The following is a 20,442-nucleotide window of genomic DNA, read 5'->3' on the forward strand; positions in this document are numbered from 1 at the left end:
GATTGGTGCTTCTGAAAAGCACAGATAAGCGCTAAGTAACCCCCACCCTCCACATTTAGGAATCGGATGGCAGAAGTCCTGATCAGAACACCATAAAGCATTTTCTGAAAGGATTATGTAGTTGAGCAAGGTTTGGATCATCATATTCATTTACATTGCACAATGCTGAGCTGCTGAATATGAAATATAAAACTGAGACACAGAGACTTTAGTTGTACTTTAAAGATAGTTTTGTTACATTGAACTTTGCTAATTCCTGCTAGACAGCCCGAGTGTTAAGTATAGGTCTGCTTTAGCTATTAACTTAAAGTATATGTAAACCCATTAGAACTACTAATGACAAATGTTCAGTAAATAAGATTCTAATAACTGACCAAAAAACATACAATTTCTTTAATCTAAAATGACCTTGTTTTTGCCTCTTTTTTACCTTGTGGTCACCTGATGTAACCCATGTACCTCTCCACCTCCCTGTTCAATAGTTGGGTGGGAATTCGTTTCAGCATGTGATGCCCAAGCCTCATCTGAAAGATCACATTCCCAGCGTCCCTTTTTAGATGCGCATGCTTCTCACTGCTGGCCACTCAATGCGGCAGACTTCAGCTATGCAGTCTGCTTATCAGTTGCTTAATTATACTCTCGGACTTCTGGAACATTGCATAGCTACTGTTTGCAACTCCTAGTGGCCAGCAGGGAGGAACAGGCATGTCTAAAGGGATGACAGAGATGTGTTCTTTCATGTAATGCTTTGGCTGAGGGCTGAGCAAGGCTTCCTCCCAGGGGGGAAGCTGGAGGATGCGTGATAGTGTCAAGATGGAGAATAGGCTGAAATATCATTGCCATCCTGAACAAGGAAGTAGAGTGGAAATGGCAGAAACAAGAGAAACCTTGACCTCACACAGTAAGAGCAAATTTAGAACTCAAACATTTTGGGGTTTTCTGACACCTGAACATAAACTGACAACCCTTTAACCCCAAAGTGCCTTGTAAACTTAACCCTTTTCACAGTGAAAGCAAATATTACAGTAAATCTCTAGTATCTGAAAACAATGCAGCAGCTATTTAGAAAAAGCTTTGCACAGAAGTTTATTGTGCCAAAAACTTGTTCATGTCAAAAACTTCCATCGGATGCCTTTTTTTTTTTTTTTTTTTATACTTTTTAGGTATTTCAATATTTGTACAAAACAAAAAAGCAAGACAGATAACAGTCGTACAGATAGTACCAAAGTTCGGTCAAAAATGACCCAAACATTCTTGGAAGAACATGTGGTAACCACCTTGCATATTCAAACACACTATGGCCTGGCAGTATCAATTATATGTGCTACTCCGATATATCCCGTAATTAGTCATGAGCTTCCGTCCCATAACAACTGCCTGCTGATCAGCAAAAATGATACAAGGCGGTTTAGAAGAAAGAAAGAATGAGAGAAGAATGTAGAAAATGTGAGCGGTAGGTAGGGGGGGGGAGGTCTCCCTGTCATTAATTGAAATGTGGAGATCCGGGTGTCCCAGCACAGGAGTCATCTTGGAGGGGTATACATCTGTTTGACAACAATTTCTCTCTACTCTGCAGATGGCGGATGCCTTTTTTATCATTCTAATGGATACAGTTGAAGCTGCATCTTGCTAGCTTTTGGTTTATCCTAATTTCTGGAATAGTGTGTGTGTGTGTGTGTAAAAAAAAAATATATAAATATATATCTCTCACACACACTATATTGTCAAAAGTATTGGGACACCCCAATCGCCTCCATGGCCACGTGTATAAAATCAAGCACCTAGGCATGCAGACTGCTTCTACAAACATTTGTGAAAGAATGGGTCGCTCTCAGGAGCTCAATTCAAGCGTTGTGCCGTGATAGGTTGCCACCTGTGCAATAAGTCTATCCGTGAAATTTCCTTGCTACTAAATATTACACAGTCAACTGTTAAGTGGTATTATAACAAAGTGGAAGCAACTGGGGAAAACAACAACTCGGCAACAAAGTGTAAAATGACAGAGCGAGGTTATGGCATGCTGAAGCGCACAGTGCACAGAAGTTGCCAGCTGTCTGCAGAGTCAATAGCTACAGACCTCAAAACTTCGTGTGGCCTTCATATTGGCACAACAGTGCGTAGAGAGCTTCATAGTAAAGCACGCCGCCACTGGACTCTAGAGAAGTGGAGACGTGTTCTCTAGAGTGACGAATCACATAGTGTATCTGTGTGTGTGTAAAAAAAAAAAAAGGTTGGTTATAGGGTTTTACAATTCACATTAGTTTTATGGATTAAAAAAAAATATATTGTGTAATATAAAGCATACAATTTAAAATAAATAAAAGTATCTATGTGGGAAAAGTCATTTTTGGTTTCGGTCTGACAAATTTTGCTGCATTTCAAAGGCATCCCAAATGCACCTCCTGTCCGCAGTGTGATTGCCTCCACTGGAAAGCAAGATACTGCAATGCTCTGTGTTCCATTGCAGTGTAGTTTAAAAAAAATGTGCTTACCATTTAATTCTGAAGTAAACTTTGTCTGTAATGCTGCATTTGTGTATTTTATTTAAAATGCTGTTTTTATTTATTTTATTCGATTAATCGAAGAAATCAGCCAACTAATCGATTATGAAAATAATTGTTAGTTGCAGCCCTAGACTGTATTGAACGATAATAGTTTTGATCTGTAGAACCCAGGTGTACTGTGGAGCATCATCTCACAGGATATGCTCACTAAAACCACAAGAACCCTAATTTGGTTGTCTCTAACCAATGGCTTGCTAGCAGTAGATGTATGCAAAAAAACCTGAGCGTTTAGGCTTTCATTCACTTGCAAAGTCCCAGCGCCAGAATGTACTCACTGCTTAGAGGCCAGGGTCACTGGGGATGTCACTGGTCTTGGACCTAGCCTGAGATAAGAATAGTAAGGTGATTCCCTGGAAGGCACCTAGTTTTCAGGTTTGTCTGGCCTCACCTCACTGTTAATCATTAAGGTTCCATTCACACTTGTGATTGGGTCAGTCTTATGAATTGCTCTGCGAGACTCGCGTGGACCTCTTTGGGCGGGAATCGCTAGACACAGCAGTGACAGCTGACAACACCCATGACCACTCACGTAATCGGATATGCTGTGTTTACCTGTGGTCGATCGCTCTCGCACACAGTTTGTGTTCAAGTGTGAATGTGCATTGGATGGGATAATGCCGTTAGTCTGCTGCAAACGAGAGGTAGCGTTGCCCCAATCTCCTTTTCCCCAGTGAGCAAACGACAACATCGTGGGCTTGTTCACATTAGCCCACACACTTAGGCCCGTTTCCCACCTGGGCGTTTTTCCGCGTGTTCGTACTCGCGGAAAAACGCTCAAATAGGGAAATGCCATTATTTTCAATGTGCATGGTTCCCATCTGGGCGTTTTTCCGCGAGTACGAACGCGCGGGAAACCGCCCTACGCCCAAAGAAGTACATGTACTTCTTTGGGGCGTTTTGGCCAGGAGTTTCCATTGGGATACAGCCAAGTAGCCCTCGGAAACGGGCGTTTGTTTAACCGCGAATCGCGGTAACAACGCGCGACAAGCGCGCATATTCAATACGCCTAGGTGTGAACCCAGCCTAAAACACCCAGTCCTAGTGTGCAGGCTAGTGTGGTGTGACAGGTCTAACGAGTGGGCGGTGTGATGAACTGTCTCTCAATGTTTACTTTTCTCTTTTTTCTTCTTTTAACTGTTTTTAGATTGTATAAAGTGTACACCCCGTTCAGGTCTCCGCACAGCAGCGTGATGTGCTGCAGTGTGATGACTGCGATTCAACTTTTCTAAAGCACAAATTACACCTGCGTTGTGGTGTAAACGGGGTGCGTAGGAAGCAATTGGTTTCCATATCCTTTAGCTGTAAGTGGTTTTGTTCATTTGCTGAAAACCTCCAGTCACCACTTATGTGTACGACCCCCTGTAACTTTGGCACAAGGTGAGAGGCTGCAGCAGGAACTGATCTGTGTCGGACATTTGTGTTCACAGCTTGTTTTTTCAATCTTCAACAGTTAAAATACTGGCGGTATGTAAAGGTATGGGTGGTGGCCTCTGAGGGGAGATTGTGTAGTAAACAGCACTGTAGTATCAGGTGTGGCCTACACTCTGCAAACTGTGTTCCTGCACCTGATCCATTGTTTTTCCAGCAGAACTGGATTGGTTTCTGTCTCCTTGTGCTCAGGTTTAAAACACCTAGACAGAAATGGAAATTGAAGGATATTTTTTATGTATGAAGTATTGTTTCCTGAAAACTAAAAGCCAGTTGCATGTAAAGTTACAGCCATTGTCAGGTTTTTATTCCTGTTTGTGTTCTGACTAGGGCAATTCACCCTCAGTTTGTCTTAATCTGGCCATACATTATGCAAATTCCTTCCTAAAGAACTGGCAGAAATTTGCACAGTGGGTGCCGCTGTTGGCTGACATCTCTCAACAAGCTGATCGAAGGAGTCAGTCAGAAATTCTTGGATTGAACAAATTGGGCAGCCAATGGGCCAAGACAACAGCAGGGATTGCTTGTTCAGCGCTAGTTATCGGTGGAGGAACTTCAGAATAACTGCATGCACAATTTTTTGCAACACACTGCACTGGAACGCACAGCATTGTGGAACCAAGCGCTCCAGTGTGTGCAATCATACCGTGGGTGGGAGGAGCGTTTAGGGTGCCATTGAAATGAATGGCACTGCAACGCACCTCCCGCAGCAGAATTTGTCAAGCCAAAACCAAAAATGACCTTTTTTCCCCGCTTTTTTGTATTGTATTGTAAGCACATGACCTTTGAATGACAGCTGCCAGTGGCAAGATTCTGCAGACGGCAGCTGAATGTGAATACAGCAGGTAGTGGGCGGGTGCATTAGCCAGTCTGCTAGTGGCCATTTCAAATTGCAATAGCCAGGCTAGCTATTGCACCCACCTACTGCTTGTTGTGCCCCCCTCCCAGCATGGAGGAAAGAGCTAGAAGATCCAGCCAACTAATCGATAGTGAGAATAGTTGTCAATTATTATGGATTAGTTGGTTGCAGCCCTATCATATAGGTCCGTTAATCTCATTTTATTACATCACAAGATGGAGGAAAAATCTGAGTGGACACAGATGTAAAAAAAAAAAGTGACATCTGTTCTGTTCTGCTCCAGTCCAGCAGGGGATAGGTTTCAGGATTCCCTGCTGATTGACGGATGACGTCTGCGTGAAAAGGGCCCAAGTGGCCACTGTCAGTGAAAAAACAGTAGGACATTTTACAGTTGTCACCAGAACAGGTGATTGAAATCCTTCAATAGAGACACACCCTGAAAAACAATCATGGTGTTTAAAATTTGCTTTACCCTAAAGGTTTGAGGCTGCAGCATATGTACAAGCATGAACGGCCACTATTTTAAGGCCTTGTTCACACCACTGTGCTGGAACACACTGTATCGCATACTAATCTCCCCCCTGTTGCCAAACGTGCTTGTATAGCTCAGCTTTTGTTTGTTAAATCAAAAAAAATTGTGGCTGCACTTCCTAAAGTTCCCCCTGCCATTGCTTTAGTTTGCCCCTATACCCTGCTACTATCACTGCTCCTGGACAAATAAGTACGTGTGGCGATAGCTCGTATACTCAATTAGAGCTGCAGCTAACGATTATTTTCAAAATCGATTAGTTAGCAGATTATTAAGTTGGATTAATCGGGATTTTAAAAAATGGCTCCCGTGATGGACTACTAGTTTGTATTGAGATTGCAGTCAATCACAGGAGCAAGCTTGGAGCGCTGTATAATGTACTATTGCTGGGATTTGTAGTCCTCTATACAGCACAATGCAGAATACCACCAGCTATATAGGAATACCACAAATCCCAGTAATACAATATACATACCGTGTATAATGTATTGATGGGATTTGTATTCCTCTATTGCTAATGGTGCATTGCTCTGTATAATATACAGTACAGCACAATGTACCATCAGCTATAGAGGAATAAAAATCCCACCATCCCAGCAATACATTATAGAGCACCATGTGTGGGGAAGTGCAGGCTTACCTGAGCAGTCTTCCAGCAACTTTTTCTTAGATCGGGTCTGTCTGTCAGTGGTTGTTGTCCCCCCACACTTCCGCTTCATTTCTTCTTCTCCCCGTGTCCCTGTGCCGATCGTGGATGTGGGTGGGTGGATGGGCGGTGAGAAGGTGCGGCATGTGGAGCGTGGATGCGGGCGAAATGATTGAAAACGTTGACAACTTTTTTATTCATTGAATATAATCGACTTAGTCGATTATTTGTTGCAGCGCTATCTCAATACCATTACATTATTACCTACAGTTTTTGAAAAACAATTGTCCTATTTGGAAAAAACTGCCCTTTCATTCAGATATGCATGTTGGTAGAGCTGCAACAGTTAATCGATTTAGTCGATTAAAATCGACGATTGAAAACGTTGGCAACGTTTTCGATCGTCGATTCGTCGGCTATCGATTGATTTGCCTGTTCGGGGCTGTTCCGGGCTCCACATGCGGCCTGAGCCACACGTCACACGCTGCATGGACTACAATCTTAACACAAACTAGTCGTCAATCACTGGAGCCTTTTTTTTTTTTATCCGATTAATCGAACTTAATAATTGGCCAACTAATCGATTATGAAAATAATCGTTAGCTGCAGCCCTACATGTTGGTAACGAAAAAACAATCCCTTTTTGAATTCTCATTTATCTCTCACTATCTCTTCACGTGTGTTTGAAAATGATCTGGCCTCCAAAGTTTAACTCAAACACTCTTAACAGTGTTTGTAAACATAGCGCATTCTTTCTCCTCTGCATATTTAAATAAAACACTTGATACATACCAGTCTGTTACGATATACATTTGTACAGATTTAGTTCTTTTCAAGCTGGACTCTTGTACTTCAATTTACAAGGGAAAAAAGTTGTATTTTGCATTCAGAAGCTCCAAAGCTGAATTTAAGTGTCTGTAAACTGTTGTGTACTATAATCATCGAAGCATTTTGTTATGTTTGATAAATGAAATAAAACCTGTTGATCAGTAATTCAGAACTTCCCTGTTTCCTCTGCATACTACTTAAAACTACATAATACTCAAAGAGCCCTGCTAGTTCTTATGTTGGAGCACAGAATGATTTGCCTGTATGCTGCGGAGCCCTGAGAGTGTGAGTGGTTTAGTAGTTTAGCAAAAGATGATAGGCAGGGCTGACAACACTCAGTCCACAAAAATGCTGTTTGTCGTCAGCCTTAAAGAACAACTCTGGGTAAAGATTTTCTACACTCACACTGCAAGGGTTTAGTGCTCATTTTGCCTACATTCAAAAATAACCAAGTTGTACTCGATCCTCCAGAGGTGGCCGGCTGTGAGCCCTCCCTCCTGCCCATCTCCTTCTCAGATGGAGCGATGGTATGTCTGTGTCATCACATCCTATACACTGTATACAACATGACTACCCAGGGACCTTAGACCTCTACAGGGGAGGGGGAAGAGAGGCTTCAGGGATTGGTCCAAGAGCCAGCTGGCTCAGAAGATTGGTTGAGTATACTTTTTTTTTTTTTTAACCTAGGAAAAAACAAGCACTTAAAGTGACACTAAACTCAGAAGTTAAATCTTAAAAATGCATTCAAGTACCATAACTATTAACAAAAATGTATCTTATTTGTGTACCAGTCAGCACTAGAGCCTTAAATCATCTCTAATATCTGGCTGACACTGTCCTTCCATCTGGAGGGTGGCTACTTTTGTTCCCCATGGTCCTTGTGTGTGTTGTAAAGTCACCTCCCCGCTGGGAGCCCGTTGTATGTGCGGTCTGTGTCCCCTCTTATTCCTGTTCTCCCCCCGCATGCATCGGCAGAGGCAGCGGGTATTGGAGGGAGCACAGAACTGAGCCACCTGCTGCTCCCAGTGGGAGAGGAAACTGTCAGTAGGCCAAGTGGGCGGTGCAGGGAGGAGAGCTGCAGGACAATCGACAAATATGTGAAATTTATTTGCTGATCTTACCTAGTAATATTCAAACATCGCACTGGTTAGTACTGATTACTACGATGTTTGTAAATTATTGAGGACAAATAATATTCAGACACTGTCCCCAATTATGAATGAACAGGAAGTACTCCACTTCCTTTTCATTCATGATTGTGGACATAGAAAACAGATACGATCTCCTCGATTTATGAATGAACAGGAAGCCTCTGTGCTGAGAGCCTCCTGTTCGTTGAGTGCTGGGGCTGCAGAAAGAGATTGAGAAACTGTGTCCTCAATCTCTTTTATTGCAAAAGGCAAATATCAGGGGTTGGTTTTAGAAAAAAATTTAAACAATAAAGGTTTAAAAATAAATAAATCTGCCCTCCCCCCAATAGTTTTTTTTTTTTTTTAAAGAAAAACCAAAAAGTGGGGGAAAAAGTAATTTTCGGTCTTGGCCTGGCAAATTCTGGTGCAGGACCTGCGTTTGGTACCCAAAAGCACTTCCCGCCTGCACCGGAACGTGTGCTACCACAATGCTGTGCGTTCCAGTGCATTTGCAAAAGATTGTGCATACCTCTGTATTCTGAAGTAAACTTTGTAACGCTCCATTTGTGGGGTTTTTTAAAATCCGGTTTATTTTAAAAAATAACCGGCCAACTAATCGTTTAAGAAAATAATCGTTAGTTGTAGCCCTAATTTGAATGAATGGTTTTTGTGACAGTTGTAAGTTTAAATTTAAAGCCAAGTGCATTTCTGGCAGATACTATTTTCTGTATCTGCAGGCTCTATAAGGTGATTAGCACGGCGAGATATGCATGCTTTGCAGAAATGTACTGCATATTTATTAACTTATTGCTTTGATATGTGTGTTTTAATGTTCTTGAAAAGTTGCTCTTCTGTAACTTGCAGAATTTCCCTTTCCCACATGCTTCAGAAAAACTGTTATCTGGTAGTGAAAGTATTTTATGTGTTAAGACTTGTAGACATTCGCTTGTAACAAGAGTTTCATATAGAGTAGGCATGCAAACTCCCCAGGCTTCCCTATTCTCAAATATAAAATGTGAATATGTTTTAGTTTCTTCCAATTAGAACACTCTAGGATGGTCAGACATGCAATGAAGCATAGACTTGTATGTGGCCAATCTTGCGTACCCTTGATTTGATTTTTTATGATTATTATTACAGGTATTCATGTAGTGCCGATAATTTACATAGTTGCACATTCACGTCAGTCCCTGACATCAAGGAGCTCACACTCTAAGGTCCCTATCTCACACCCATACAGGGCCAATTTAGAGAGGAGCCAATGAACCTTTCAGCATGTCTCTGGAGTGCGGGAGAAAACCGCAGTGCACAAGAGAGAGCAGTCAAACTCCTTGCAGATAATGCCCTGACTGAATTTGAACTGGGGACCCTTAGTGCTGCATGACAGAAGTGCTAACCTGTACACCACTGTGCCGCCGTGATTTACTCATTATTTTAGGGCCCATTCCGACCAGATGCGTTGGGGTTTCACTGGCCACCTTTTCCCGCGCAGTCTCAACACACAGACAAGACAATTTGCCTTGATTGAAATTGGCTATGGTGTGTGTAGGAAAAAAAGTACTGCATTTCAGCACAGCGTGGCATGATGCACTTCAACCACATCACACTACGCTGGGCTGGGGAAATGGACTGCGCTGGTATGAACAGAGCCCAGAGAAATACCATAGGGATACATTGGGATGCTTTTTTGGTCTGGGAACAAACTGTTCTGGTCTGGACATGATCCGGACATGGTGTGAACAAGCCCTCATAGAAGGCAATGAAACGTCACTCATGGCCTTTTCTGCTCTTAGTAGCTGGTTTGTAAGTACCTAAAGTTTTAGCAGATATTCTTTGTGTAGTTGCCCTTGCCCAAACATAATTACGTAAATGTGAGACTGTAGTCCATCACAGTCGCGAGCTTGAAAACCTGTAACCAAAGCGATGGTCGTTTCTACTGACACTTCAGTAATAGTGTGGGCACACCCTCTCTGTACAGGTGAGGAAAAACAGAAATTAATTTGTGTGAACGTGTTTTCATGCCAACATGAATCTTTTACATGCCCTAAAAAAGTATTAGGTGGAGCCTATGACTCATGGTTTACCATCCACATGAAATTCAGCCAGATTGTATTTCTTTCTGCTTGTTGCAGCTTAAGGTGATGCCTTTCTACTAGTGGTGGTCAACCTATTAAATATAGGGGGCTCCAGTTGTAGCCTCTGCCTTTACCAAAGAAACTCACATTATTCTGTTTATATTTTATTTCTTCAGACATGCTACAGGAGACACTCAGAGTCTGCAAAAATACTAAGCAATGGCTGGAGAATGGGGTTTTAGATATCCCTGCCAACTGTCTTTACAAATGACCATAGTTGAGCTACCTATAGCCCCCATAAAAATGATTGTTTTTTATGTTTTCCTAGGCATGATAAAATATACAAGACTAGACAAGTAACCACCCAGAGCATATAAAAAATACACAAGAAAAAAAGAAATGTGAACATTTTGTCAGAACATTTGATAAAGCAATCAGAGATTTGTCTTTTGAAATGTTTCATTTTAATGGTCAATTTTGGAAAGTAATTGTGTTCCTCAGAAAAAAACAAGAAAATGTTTTCATCTTTCAATCTTTTTTTTATTTTTTTTTATTTCTTACTGTAAAATTGAACGAATTTTCCTGATCCATTTGCAATGAAGTTGTTTGATGTCCTTGGAAACACTTCTGACAGACTTGTAACTGGTTTCTGTGTTCACACATCAGGCCAGTTCTACTCCTCGGGTATCAGCATCGGTTGTGCCATCCTAGGCCTGGTTCACACCTAGGCATTTTTGAGCAGTTGGAAAAGCGCTTTTAAATACCCAACACAAGAAATCCCATTTTTTTTGATGGCCCATGTTCACACCTAAGCAGGGAAACGCCAAATGCCTGAAAAGGTACATGAGCTTCTTTGGGCAGTTAACGGCATGTTTTTGCCCTCCGAATACCTGAACAGTGACAGCAGCTATTCAGCTGAGAAGTTTCAGCCCAGATACTCGATTGGAAGAATTGAAACAAAGTGGTGCTAGCAAGGTTGCAGTTGAACTCGCCCAAAATTTGGCCAATGTATGGCCAACTTTAGTTTAACTTTTTAACTAAAGCAATTCTTTTAAAGACTTCCTCAAATCAGTTGCACTGTCTTGTTAGTTGTCTACTCCATAGGCAAAATATTCCAGGAATGCAGCATGAATGGGCCTGTGTAAACACACACGGCTTCCTGCAACCAGTTCTTTTACTTCATATTATATCATGCTTGTTTTTGCCAAATACAGTTAAATGAAGTTCCACACATTCAATAATAGACACCTCTGGCGTCCTCCCCCCCCCCCCCCCCCCCCCCGCCTTTTCACTAGATGTGGCTAGGTTAGCAAGATTTCCCTTTTTATCCCTCTGAAATAAAATAAAAATAAACAACCATTGGGATTTACTGAAACAGGAAGAACTAGATAGATACCAGTAAACATGGCAGAGGTATAAGATTCTTCCAGTCTACAAATGTTTGTTTTTTATTATTTTATTTTTTTATACTGTACTAAGTCAGTTTAGAAGTAGTTTATTCTTTAAATTTCTTTTCATTACTGTTGTAATTCCAAAAGTTTTGGCACCATTTATTGAATGCTGAACTTCTTATACATTCTTACATTGGGCCAAGTATGCATATGTCATACTTGAGCAGCCCACGGAGATCCTGTAAAGCACTGTAGTAGCCGGTGGCTTTGGCTATGACACTGATTTACAGGATCTCCGTGGGCTGCTCAAGTATGACATATGTATTCTTACATTGGGCCAGGGGAGTTAAACCTGAAAAATGCATTCAAGTACCTTTTTAACTATTAACAAAAATTTGTATCACTGTAACCACCGCTCCAAGCTCCCTCCCATGATGGATTACAGTCTCACGTTTAGTTTACTAATGTATATTGAGTTTGTAGTCCATCACGGGAATGAGCTTGGTGCGGTGGCACACACAGGGACCACGGGGAATAAAAGTAGCCCCCCACCAGATTCAGAGATGATTTGAGGATCTACAGCTGAGTGATGCACAAATAAGATACATTTTTGTTATAAGTTAAGGTACTTGGATACATTTTTAACGTTTAACTCCTGAGTTTAGTGTCACTTTAAATGCCCCAACACTTTAGCAGAAAGCTTCGGTGTTGAACGGGTTATATGGCTCTGTGTTTGGTCAGTGCAGATCATTCTGCGTGGCTGTGCCCAAATTGAAAGTTGTGTTGGTATAATATTTATTCAAACACTTACATGCTTGGCAAAACCTTTACTTTATACACACACCCCTGATATCAGACCTGAGTGAATGTGGCCTACATTGTGACTGAATAGTAGTGGTGGAAGCACTGATACAAGAGACGCAATGAAGGATATTATTAGCCATTGTGTTATTGGTTTTTGTTCTGTAAACAAAAGTGATGGCTGCACGCTAGTGGCTTGTAAACGTGTATTTTTCTGTTTTTTTTCCCTTGGACACATTTACTTGAAGAGTTGCTTAGCTTATCTACTTACACCAAAAATGATCCTTTTTGTAAAATAATATTTTCTTCTATTGTAAACCATCTGGAAGTTTAATTTATAATAATGGTTGTTTAAAATGGATATTTTGCAAATGTCCTACAGCAGGGGCATCAAACTCAATTTAATTGCGGGCAGCATCAGCATTATGGTTGCCCTCAAAGGGCTGGTTGTATTTGTAAGACTATATAAATGTATCTACTCTTTATCATATGAAATATTTGCCTGTGCATTCCATTATTACTGGTTTTAGTAATAACTGAAGTAATAACTAGCTCTGAAAGTAATGGCAAGCAGATATTCAAGGCCACTCACACTCTGGTAGCAGATGATGCAAGTCTGAAAAGGAGGGCTGCAACTAATGATTATTTTCATTATTTTAGATTTTTTTTTTTTTTAAGAGCCCGTAGACGTGCATCATAAAACAAACTTCCCCCTGTGAACAAAAAAAGTGAACCGTGAAATCACAGCACACAAAAACGTGCACAAGGGTGCTTGGCTCCTGACAGGGGCTGAGATACTTTGGTCCACCAACCCGGAGGCTGGCGGACCCCGATCCTTCGGGGACCTGCCGAAACAGGTCCCACCCAGTACTAGGTAGGGGGCTCCCCCGAAGAGAGACCCCCTGGTTCGGGAGGAGGCAGAGAACCCTTTATTAGGGCACAGAACCTCCTCCCCAGCATCGGGAATAGGCCCTGAAGGTACCTGCACCGTAAGCAATCTGTGGGTCAAATCGAAAAATATAAAGTGCCAAATCGTGCATAAAATACAATACACCAATGCAGTGTTACAAACATAAAGTTTACTTCACAATAAAACTTCATGTACAATATTTGCAATTGCGGTGCCATGCGTTCCAGTGCAGGCAGTCACACTGTGGGTGGGAGGCGTGTGTCTGGGGTGCCATTGAAAAGAATGGCACTGCAGCGGCCCTCCCGCAGCAGAATTTGTCAGGCCGAAAATGACCTTTTCCCCACCTTTTTATAATTCTGACAAGTTCCCCCCCCAATGCATTTTGTCACCACTGGCAGATGTTGTAAACTCAATGACGTATTGCAAAAGGCTGTGAGTAAAGTCTGCTCACTTTACCTGTAAGTGGTTTCTCTTCCAATCACTGTGTTTTTTCTCTCTCCATTAGACACCGCAAGCTCCACACCACAGGCTTTGTTTTATGAATGAATGCGGGACGTGGTGTGCAGCAACATTGGGGGGAATTTATCATAGCAATTGCGAGTGTTTGAACTTGCACGGAATATATTTGATGCACTTTGCGCCAGATTTATGTTGCTAGTGTAGACTCCAGGAAAGAAGACTTGTAATTTCAGGCAAAAAGCTTAACTGTTGCTTCTTGAAGTGGTCATGGGGACTTCTTAAGTTTAAGATTGTTTTGTTAGGTGATGCTCCAGTTTCAGAGAGCTGCAAGCTCAGGTCAAAACAGGTGCGCATGTTAACTACTTGCTGACCGGGGTGTTAATCCCCCTTCCTGTCCAGGCCAGGGCACACAGTAATACAAGCGATCGGCCGGCTGTAGAGCTGTCCGAACACTTGTATATAACAGCCGGTAACTGCTGTTTAGATGCCCGGTGGGGTCTTCCTTGCGCGCCCGCAACGAGGAAGTAAATCACATAAATGTATGTCCATCCGCTGTCTGCCCGTAATTTTACAATGGTCGGACGGCAAGGACAGATTTGCACATTTAAAAAAAAATGATCTAATAGGCTAAAACTATGGCAATTGCTTTGATAAATTCCTCCCCTTGCATTTTCAGTAGAAAGTGCTTCCGCTCTCTGCTGTTATTAGACCCCTAGTGTAGATGGAACCTTTATCATATCCTATTTTTAATTGCAGTATATAACTGAACAAGAGTAGACATTGGCAATAGTATATGTAACATGAGCAGCATATTAATTGATATGATTATGTTATGCAGTATTTTAATGTTATTTTGTCTGGTTATTTTATATGCTTTTTTTCTTATTTTGCAGGCACAGATCGCCTTTCTTCAAGGTGAAAGGAAAGGGCAAGAGAACTTGAAAAAAGACCTAGTTAGAAGAATAAAAATGTTGGAATATGCTTTAAAGCAGGAAAGGTATGTGTTCTGCCCACGTGATTCTTTCCCAATCATTGTCTTATATTTGTATCTCTTGTTCAGTGGAGGATTTAGATGGATTACAGCTGTGAATGTTCTATTAACATCACCCTTCTAGTCTAGACTTTATCTCTGATGGCCCATTTCCTAATATAAAAGTTCTCTTGCATCACAAACGTTTTCCTTTCATAACGTCAGCAGCATTTGGACAAAAAGTAATCTAATGCTTTCCATGTCATTAGTATAAAGAAGAACTCCGGGAAATCTACAGATTAATCCTTGCAGTGGGGCTACCCCCGCACTGCAAGGGTTAACTGCTCGTTTTTGGTCAAGGGCAGGGGTAGGCAATCTTGGCTCTCCAGCTGTGCTAAAACTACAAAGCCCATAAGGCATTGCAAGCCACAGTCGGCACAGCTGGAAAGCCAAGGTTGCCTACCCCTGGTCTAGGGGCTAAAGTAAAAAACATTTATTCACCTGATTCTCAGTGCTGCTTGGTGCTAGGCTGGCCCTTGCAGCCTCTTCTCACCCGTGCTCCAGCTGTCTATGGACAAGTGACATCACGTCTAATGCCGAGGGACATTCCACAGCTAGAGTGTAGGACTAGAGGTGAGAGCTGACTGCTGCAGAACTGAGGGTCAGGTGGGTATATTTTCTACATTTCTGGCTTAATTTTTAGAATTTCTGGAGTTCTTCTTTTAAATGTACCTGTGTTTTACCCATATGCAGGCCAAACCAAAAGGGTCATTAAATGCCTGGCACCCCACTACCCTTATCCTAAACACTCCCTCTCCCCTTCCCTCCTTCCTGCCTTTCTGTTCAGCTGCCTGGAGTGAGGCGTGCCCAGTATTGCCCAGTACTTCTTGGTATGGAGCACATTTGATTTTATGCTTTCCCTCCCAGAGGCAGCAGAACTCTTTTTATATAGGGTTGAGACGTGAGTTGTCATCCCTGGAAAGAATGACTTCTTCACTTCACTCCTGTAAATGAATGGGGCAGCAGTTGTGCTGTTCGGAGCTTGGTTGGGTTGGGCAGGGACTTTATCTCTTTTGTTTATGTATGCTTTTCGGTTTGTGTTGAAGCTGTAAACAAAAAAAACGTATTTTTGTATGTTTTGTATCTGATTTTTAAAAAAAATGGGGCAGTGAAAGAGAGCCAAGAATGTGTGTGTGTGTGTGTGTGTGTGTATATATAAGCAGCTGGAGTGGGGGACACTTAAAGGAGAACTATGAGGTGAGTGCTTTTCACTCACCTCATAGTTCTAGCCAACCTGTGACAATGAGACTGTCACAGGTCGGCTTAGTAGATCGGGAGGTGAGCGAACACATACTGGCGTTCGCTCACCTCTCGATCCTCCCTCCCTCCACGCTCCGATCCGCCAGCGCTGACTGGCGGAACGGACGGGGGAGGGGGCGGGTACAGCTGGCTCTGCCTCTAGATAGGCAGAGCCAGCTGTCAGTCACGCAGTTGGGCGGATCCAGACATAATTGTCGGGATCAGCTTCAGCTGCTGCGTCTCAGTATATAATGAGCTACAGCTCGCGGTATACTGAGCCTAGGGTGACGGAAGGACGCTGGTTTGTGTCCTCCCGTTACCCTAAGGAGAACTATGGGGAAAAGCCTTAACCCCATAGTTCTCAAAGTAAAAAAGGTGTTTTTGTTTTGCTCTTCATGGAAGCCATGAGTTTAGTTAACAAATGTCAAGGTATACATATTTCTGCAGTCACCAAGGTCTTGAAAAAGTCCACGTCCTGATTATTTTTAGATTACTAAAAACAATAATTTATGCTTGTATTGCTTCTGGAAATGTTTTCATAGCATATTCATGTTATAGTATGTGAATACTTCCTGCTGCACTTTGACCAAAAAGCTTTTTCCTTATCACCCATTGAGTGACACAAGAATAGTAGATTATCTTAGATAAGTGGGTTGTACTGCCTCCAATGAGATGCTGACACACACACAATCATTGAGCCATCACCCTATATAACACTACCTTTTAACCATCATGCCTCAGTATTTTGCTAGTGTCCTGGGAGTTTTTCTCTAGAGCTGCAGCTAACTATTATTTTAAAAATCGATTAGTTAGCCGATTTATTACGTTCGATTAATCGGATTAAAAAATAAAATACATTTAAAAAAATGGCTCCAGTGATGGGACTACTAGTTTGTATTGAGATTGCAGTCCATCACAGGAGCAAGCGTGGAGCGGTGGAAGTAAAAAAGTGTGGTGTGCATTATAGTGAAATGAAAAGTGTAATATTATACAGCAATGAATGCAGAATGGCACCGGCTATAGAGGACTACAAAACCCAGCAATAGTACATTACACAGTGCAATGCAGTATACCACCAGCTATAGAAGACTACAAACCCCAACAATAGTACATGATAGCTGGTGGTATTCTGCATTGCGCTCTATAATGTACTATTGCTGAGTGTTGTATTCCTCTATAGCTAGTGGTATTCGGCATTGCACTACTGTATAATGTATTAGTGCTGGGTTTTGTTGTACTACTCTATAGCTGGTGGTATTCTGCATTGTGCTGTATAATGTATTATTGCTGGGATTTGTTGTACTCCTCTATAGCTGGTGGTATTCTGCATTGTGCTGTAATGTATTATTGCTGGGATTTGTAGTCCTCTATACAGCGCAATGCAGATAACCACCAGCTATATAGGAATACAACAAATCCCAACCATACAGTGTACAATGTATTGCTGGGATTTGTATTCCTCTACAGCTGATGGTATAATATACAGCACAATGTACCATCAGCTATAGAGGAATACAAATCCCAGCAATATATTATAAAACTCCATGTGTGGGGAAAGTGCAGGCTTACCTGAGCAGTCTTCCAGCAACTTGTTCCTGAGATCGGGCCTGTCTATCGGCGGCTGTCATCCGCCCACACCTGCTCCTCCTTACTTCTCCCCGCATCCCTGTGCCGATCGTGGATTTGGGCGGGCGGTGAGCGTGAGGCAGGGAGAAGGTGGAGCGTGGATGCGGGCGGGTCTGGCAGTGGCGAGCGTGATTTGGGGAGGAGTGATTTCTTCAAGTGATTCATGCAATTAGCGGCACCATCCGCAGTCACTGCAAGCATCCGCCCCTTGTTATAGGGGTATCTGGTAAGGAGTGCAACAAGACTTCCATACATCCTCAGTGCCTGAAGGCTACATACCAGAATGCCTTTGCCAAATCCAGAGCCCTACTCCTCACAGCCTAAATGAACACATGGCTATCCTGAAAGGACGTTTGGTGTGCTGGTGACATTGCTTCTAGTGCTTCAGGCACAGAAATCTGCATTTTTGCCCTTTCCAAACTATGTGCAACCAATTTAGCAGCAGAGCACTCAGTTCTAGATCAGTGGAACAGTGTTTGGTGTGTCCCAATTTCTGAAACCTCAGTAATCCTCTGAATGGCGTAAGGCTATTCCAATATGTTTACTGGACTGCATTATTGCTCTTTCCAGAATCTTGGGTACTGTCAGTTCTCCACAGACCTCTTTCCTGGCTCAGTGCTGTGCCAGAGCCTCTGCGGTCTCACTCTGTATTGAAATCTCTGTTTGTTTGAGGTTAATGCTGCTCTATACATAACCCTTCTACAGTGGACTCTTTGTCACTTCTCAGTCCCTTGTGTACTATATTAGTAAACTGCAGAGTAATATTCAGTGTTGGAGCTGTGGTACAACCTGACTAAGTCTCGCACAACTCATTTAATCAATTTTGCCATTTGGGTGGCAGCATTGGAAAATACCTAACAATTTTATTAGTTGATTATTTTTCTTGAAAGTTCCTGCCTTTTTTAATGAGGTAACCGTTATACCTGAGGAAACTCAGTGAGGAACTTCATTTGCCAGAAAGAGTGTTGCATGTGCACACTCTATGATCCTCCCTGCCTTTTGGCTCTGAAGAAAATCTCTTCCCATTACTTCTCCTACTTGCAGCACATTGTGGATCATGTAGTCTTCGGTCTTGCTTCTCTGCCCTCCTCCAGTGGTTTGTAAGTATAATGGGCCTCATTTTAGGTTTAGTTGTTTACCATTATTCATTGTAGTGTGTCTGTTGAGATGTTCAGAAGTCTGTCCCACTGCATCAGGTGTCTTCATTTCGTACTCCCCTCTGTTTTATAGAAAGGTTTACCACTATCACCAGGAGGAACCAATGCTTGTATTTTGGATACTAAGACTCCTATTGCTATAGGATCGTCATCGACTTCTATGTTTCTGCTTTCTGAGACCTGCACTCTGTCTTTCAGGCCTGTTATATCCACTTCTGACTTAGTCAGTCAGTGAGTGATTTATTGACCAATCTGCTTGCAGACATTCAGTATGCATCTCAGCGTCATCTATGGCAGAACCTAGTTCTAACCCTATGGTGTTCTTTTCTCTGAGTGCCTTCAGCCTCTATCGTCCCTAATTCAAAATCAGAATCTTCACAGCCTGTTCCTGTAGAGTCTGTATTCTTTCAGGTTTCTGATGACTCCTATATGCAAACTATTGTTTCCACTCCAATAGTGTTGTTCCCCCCTTCTGAAGCTTCCACTCTAGACTCCTGCATTTACTTACTCTTTTTGGGTTCCTATACCCTAATGTGTATTATCCTGAATTGTTTTGGAATTCTCCACACCCTAGAACCCCTGTTTTCTATGAGGGTAGAGAACGGTGTTGCAAACTACTATCTTACTTTTCTCTTTCTTACAAAGGAGCCGTGAGGTCTTGGATGATTACACCCATCAAAGTGTCTATCTCTACTCAACTTTGTCTTTTTCTTGACAGATTCTTCAACCTACATGGTCCTCAAACATTGGTTTCTGTTTTTGCTTTCCCGATTTAAAGATTTGACTTTTTAGCTGGCCATACACTGTGCTATATATTACAGTGTGCTCAACACTAGGCAGCATGGATGGAGGAATCCCCCGCTGTTTTCCATTGTATTCATACATTCCTTACATGTCTTGAAGTTTAATCAGTTAAACTCGCAAGGCGTGTCATCTGGTTACACCCCTGGGTTCCCTCAAGAGAAAGGAACAGTTCTGCTGGTCCCTTGGCGACCTTTTTTTATCGAAGATTGCTTAGCATTAAGCAGAAAATTTCCTAGTGTTGCCTGTAGGATTAGATCCCTTTGCTCCTCATCCAGGCACTTTTTTCTCTTCAGATAAAATCTGCGAGATTATGTGCTGGTTCTAGAGAGGCAGAGCCAGCTGTCAATCAGGTAGCTGGGTGGATCCCGGCAATTTTTGGATCCTTCCTGGCTGCAGCGACATTTAATGTACTCGTGTAGCCCAAAAGAGTAGGAAAGCCAAAAAGGAGTTTGGCTTTGTATATTTAAATAACTCCGGGACTACAGCCCTGCAGTCAAACATTGTAAATTAGAGACACATCTGCATAAGGCAGGGTTGCTACATAAGAGACTACAACATGTCTCATTTGACAAGAGAACAACGTGTAGACGAGAACAAAGTAGTGGTTAGCCCTTCTGCCTTGCAGCACTAAGGGTCCCCGGTTCGAATCCTGGTCAGGACACTACAAGGAGTTTGCTTGTTCTCCCTGTGCTTGCGTGGGTTACGGGTACTCTGTGCCTACGGGTACTCTCACACTCCAAAGACATGCTGGAAAGGTTAGTTGGCTCCTCTATATATTGGCCCTAGTATGCATGTATGTATGTATATAAGCATGTGAGATGGGGACCTTAGATTTTAAGCTCCTTGAGGGCAGGGACTGAAATGAATGTGCAACTATGTAAATTTGTCAGCGCTATATAAAGACCTGTAATAATAATGTATATGGCAAGTTTTAGGTAAGCTAATTTTTCTCTAGGTGATAAATGT

The 20,442-nt window shown here is 42.2% G+C and overlaps 1 protein-coding gene across 1 annotated transcript in view; it reads left to right on the plus strand.

The window, feature by feature from the left end:
- Positions 1-20,442, plus strand: part of STRN (striatin) — a 121,026-nt gene that overhangs the window by 52,370 nt on the left and 48,214 nt on the right. The window contains exon 3 of the mRNA XM_018569027.1: positions 14,514-14,617. Coding sequence (XP_018424529.1) covers positions 14,514-14,617 — 104 coding nt within the window. The remainder of the gene's footprint in view (positions 1-14,513; positions 14,618-20,442) is intronic.

Source organism: Nanorana parkeri, unplaced genomic scaffold (genome assembly GCF_000935625.1).
Source record: "Nanorana parkeri isolate BGI_ZX_2015 unplaced genomic scaffold, ASM93562v1 scaffold1277, whole genome shotgun sequence".
In the NCBI taxonomy this organism is placed as follows: Eukaryota; Metazoa; Chordata; class Amphibia; order Anura; family Dicroglossidae; genus Nanorana; species Nanorana parkeri.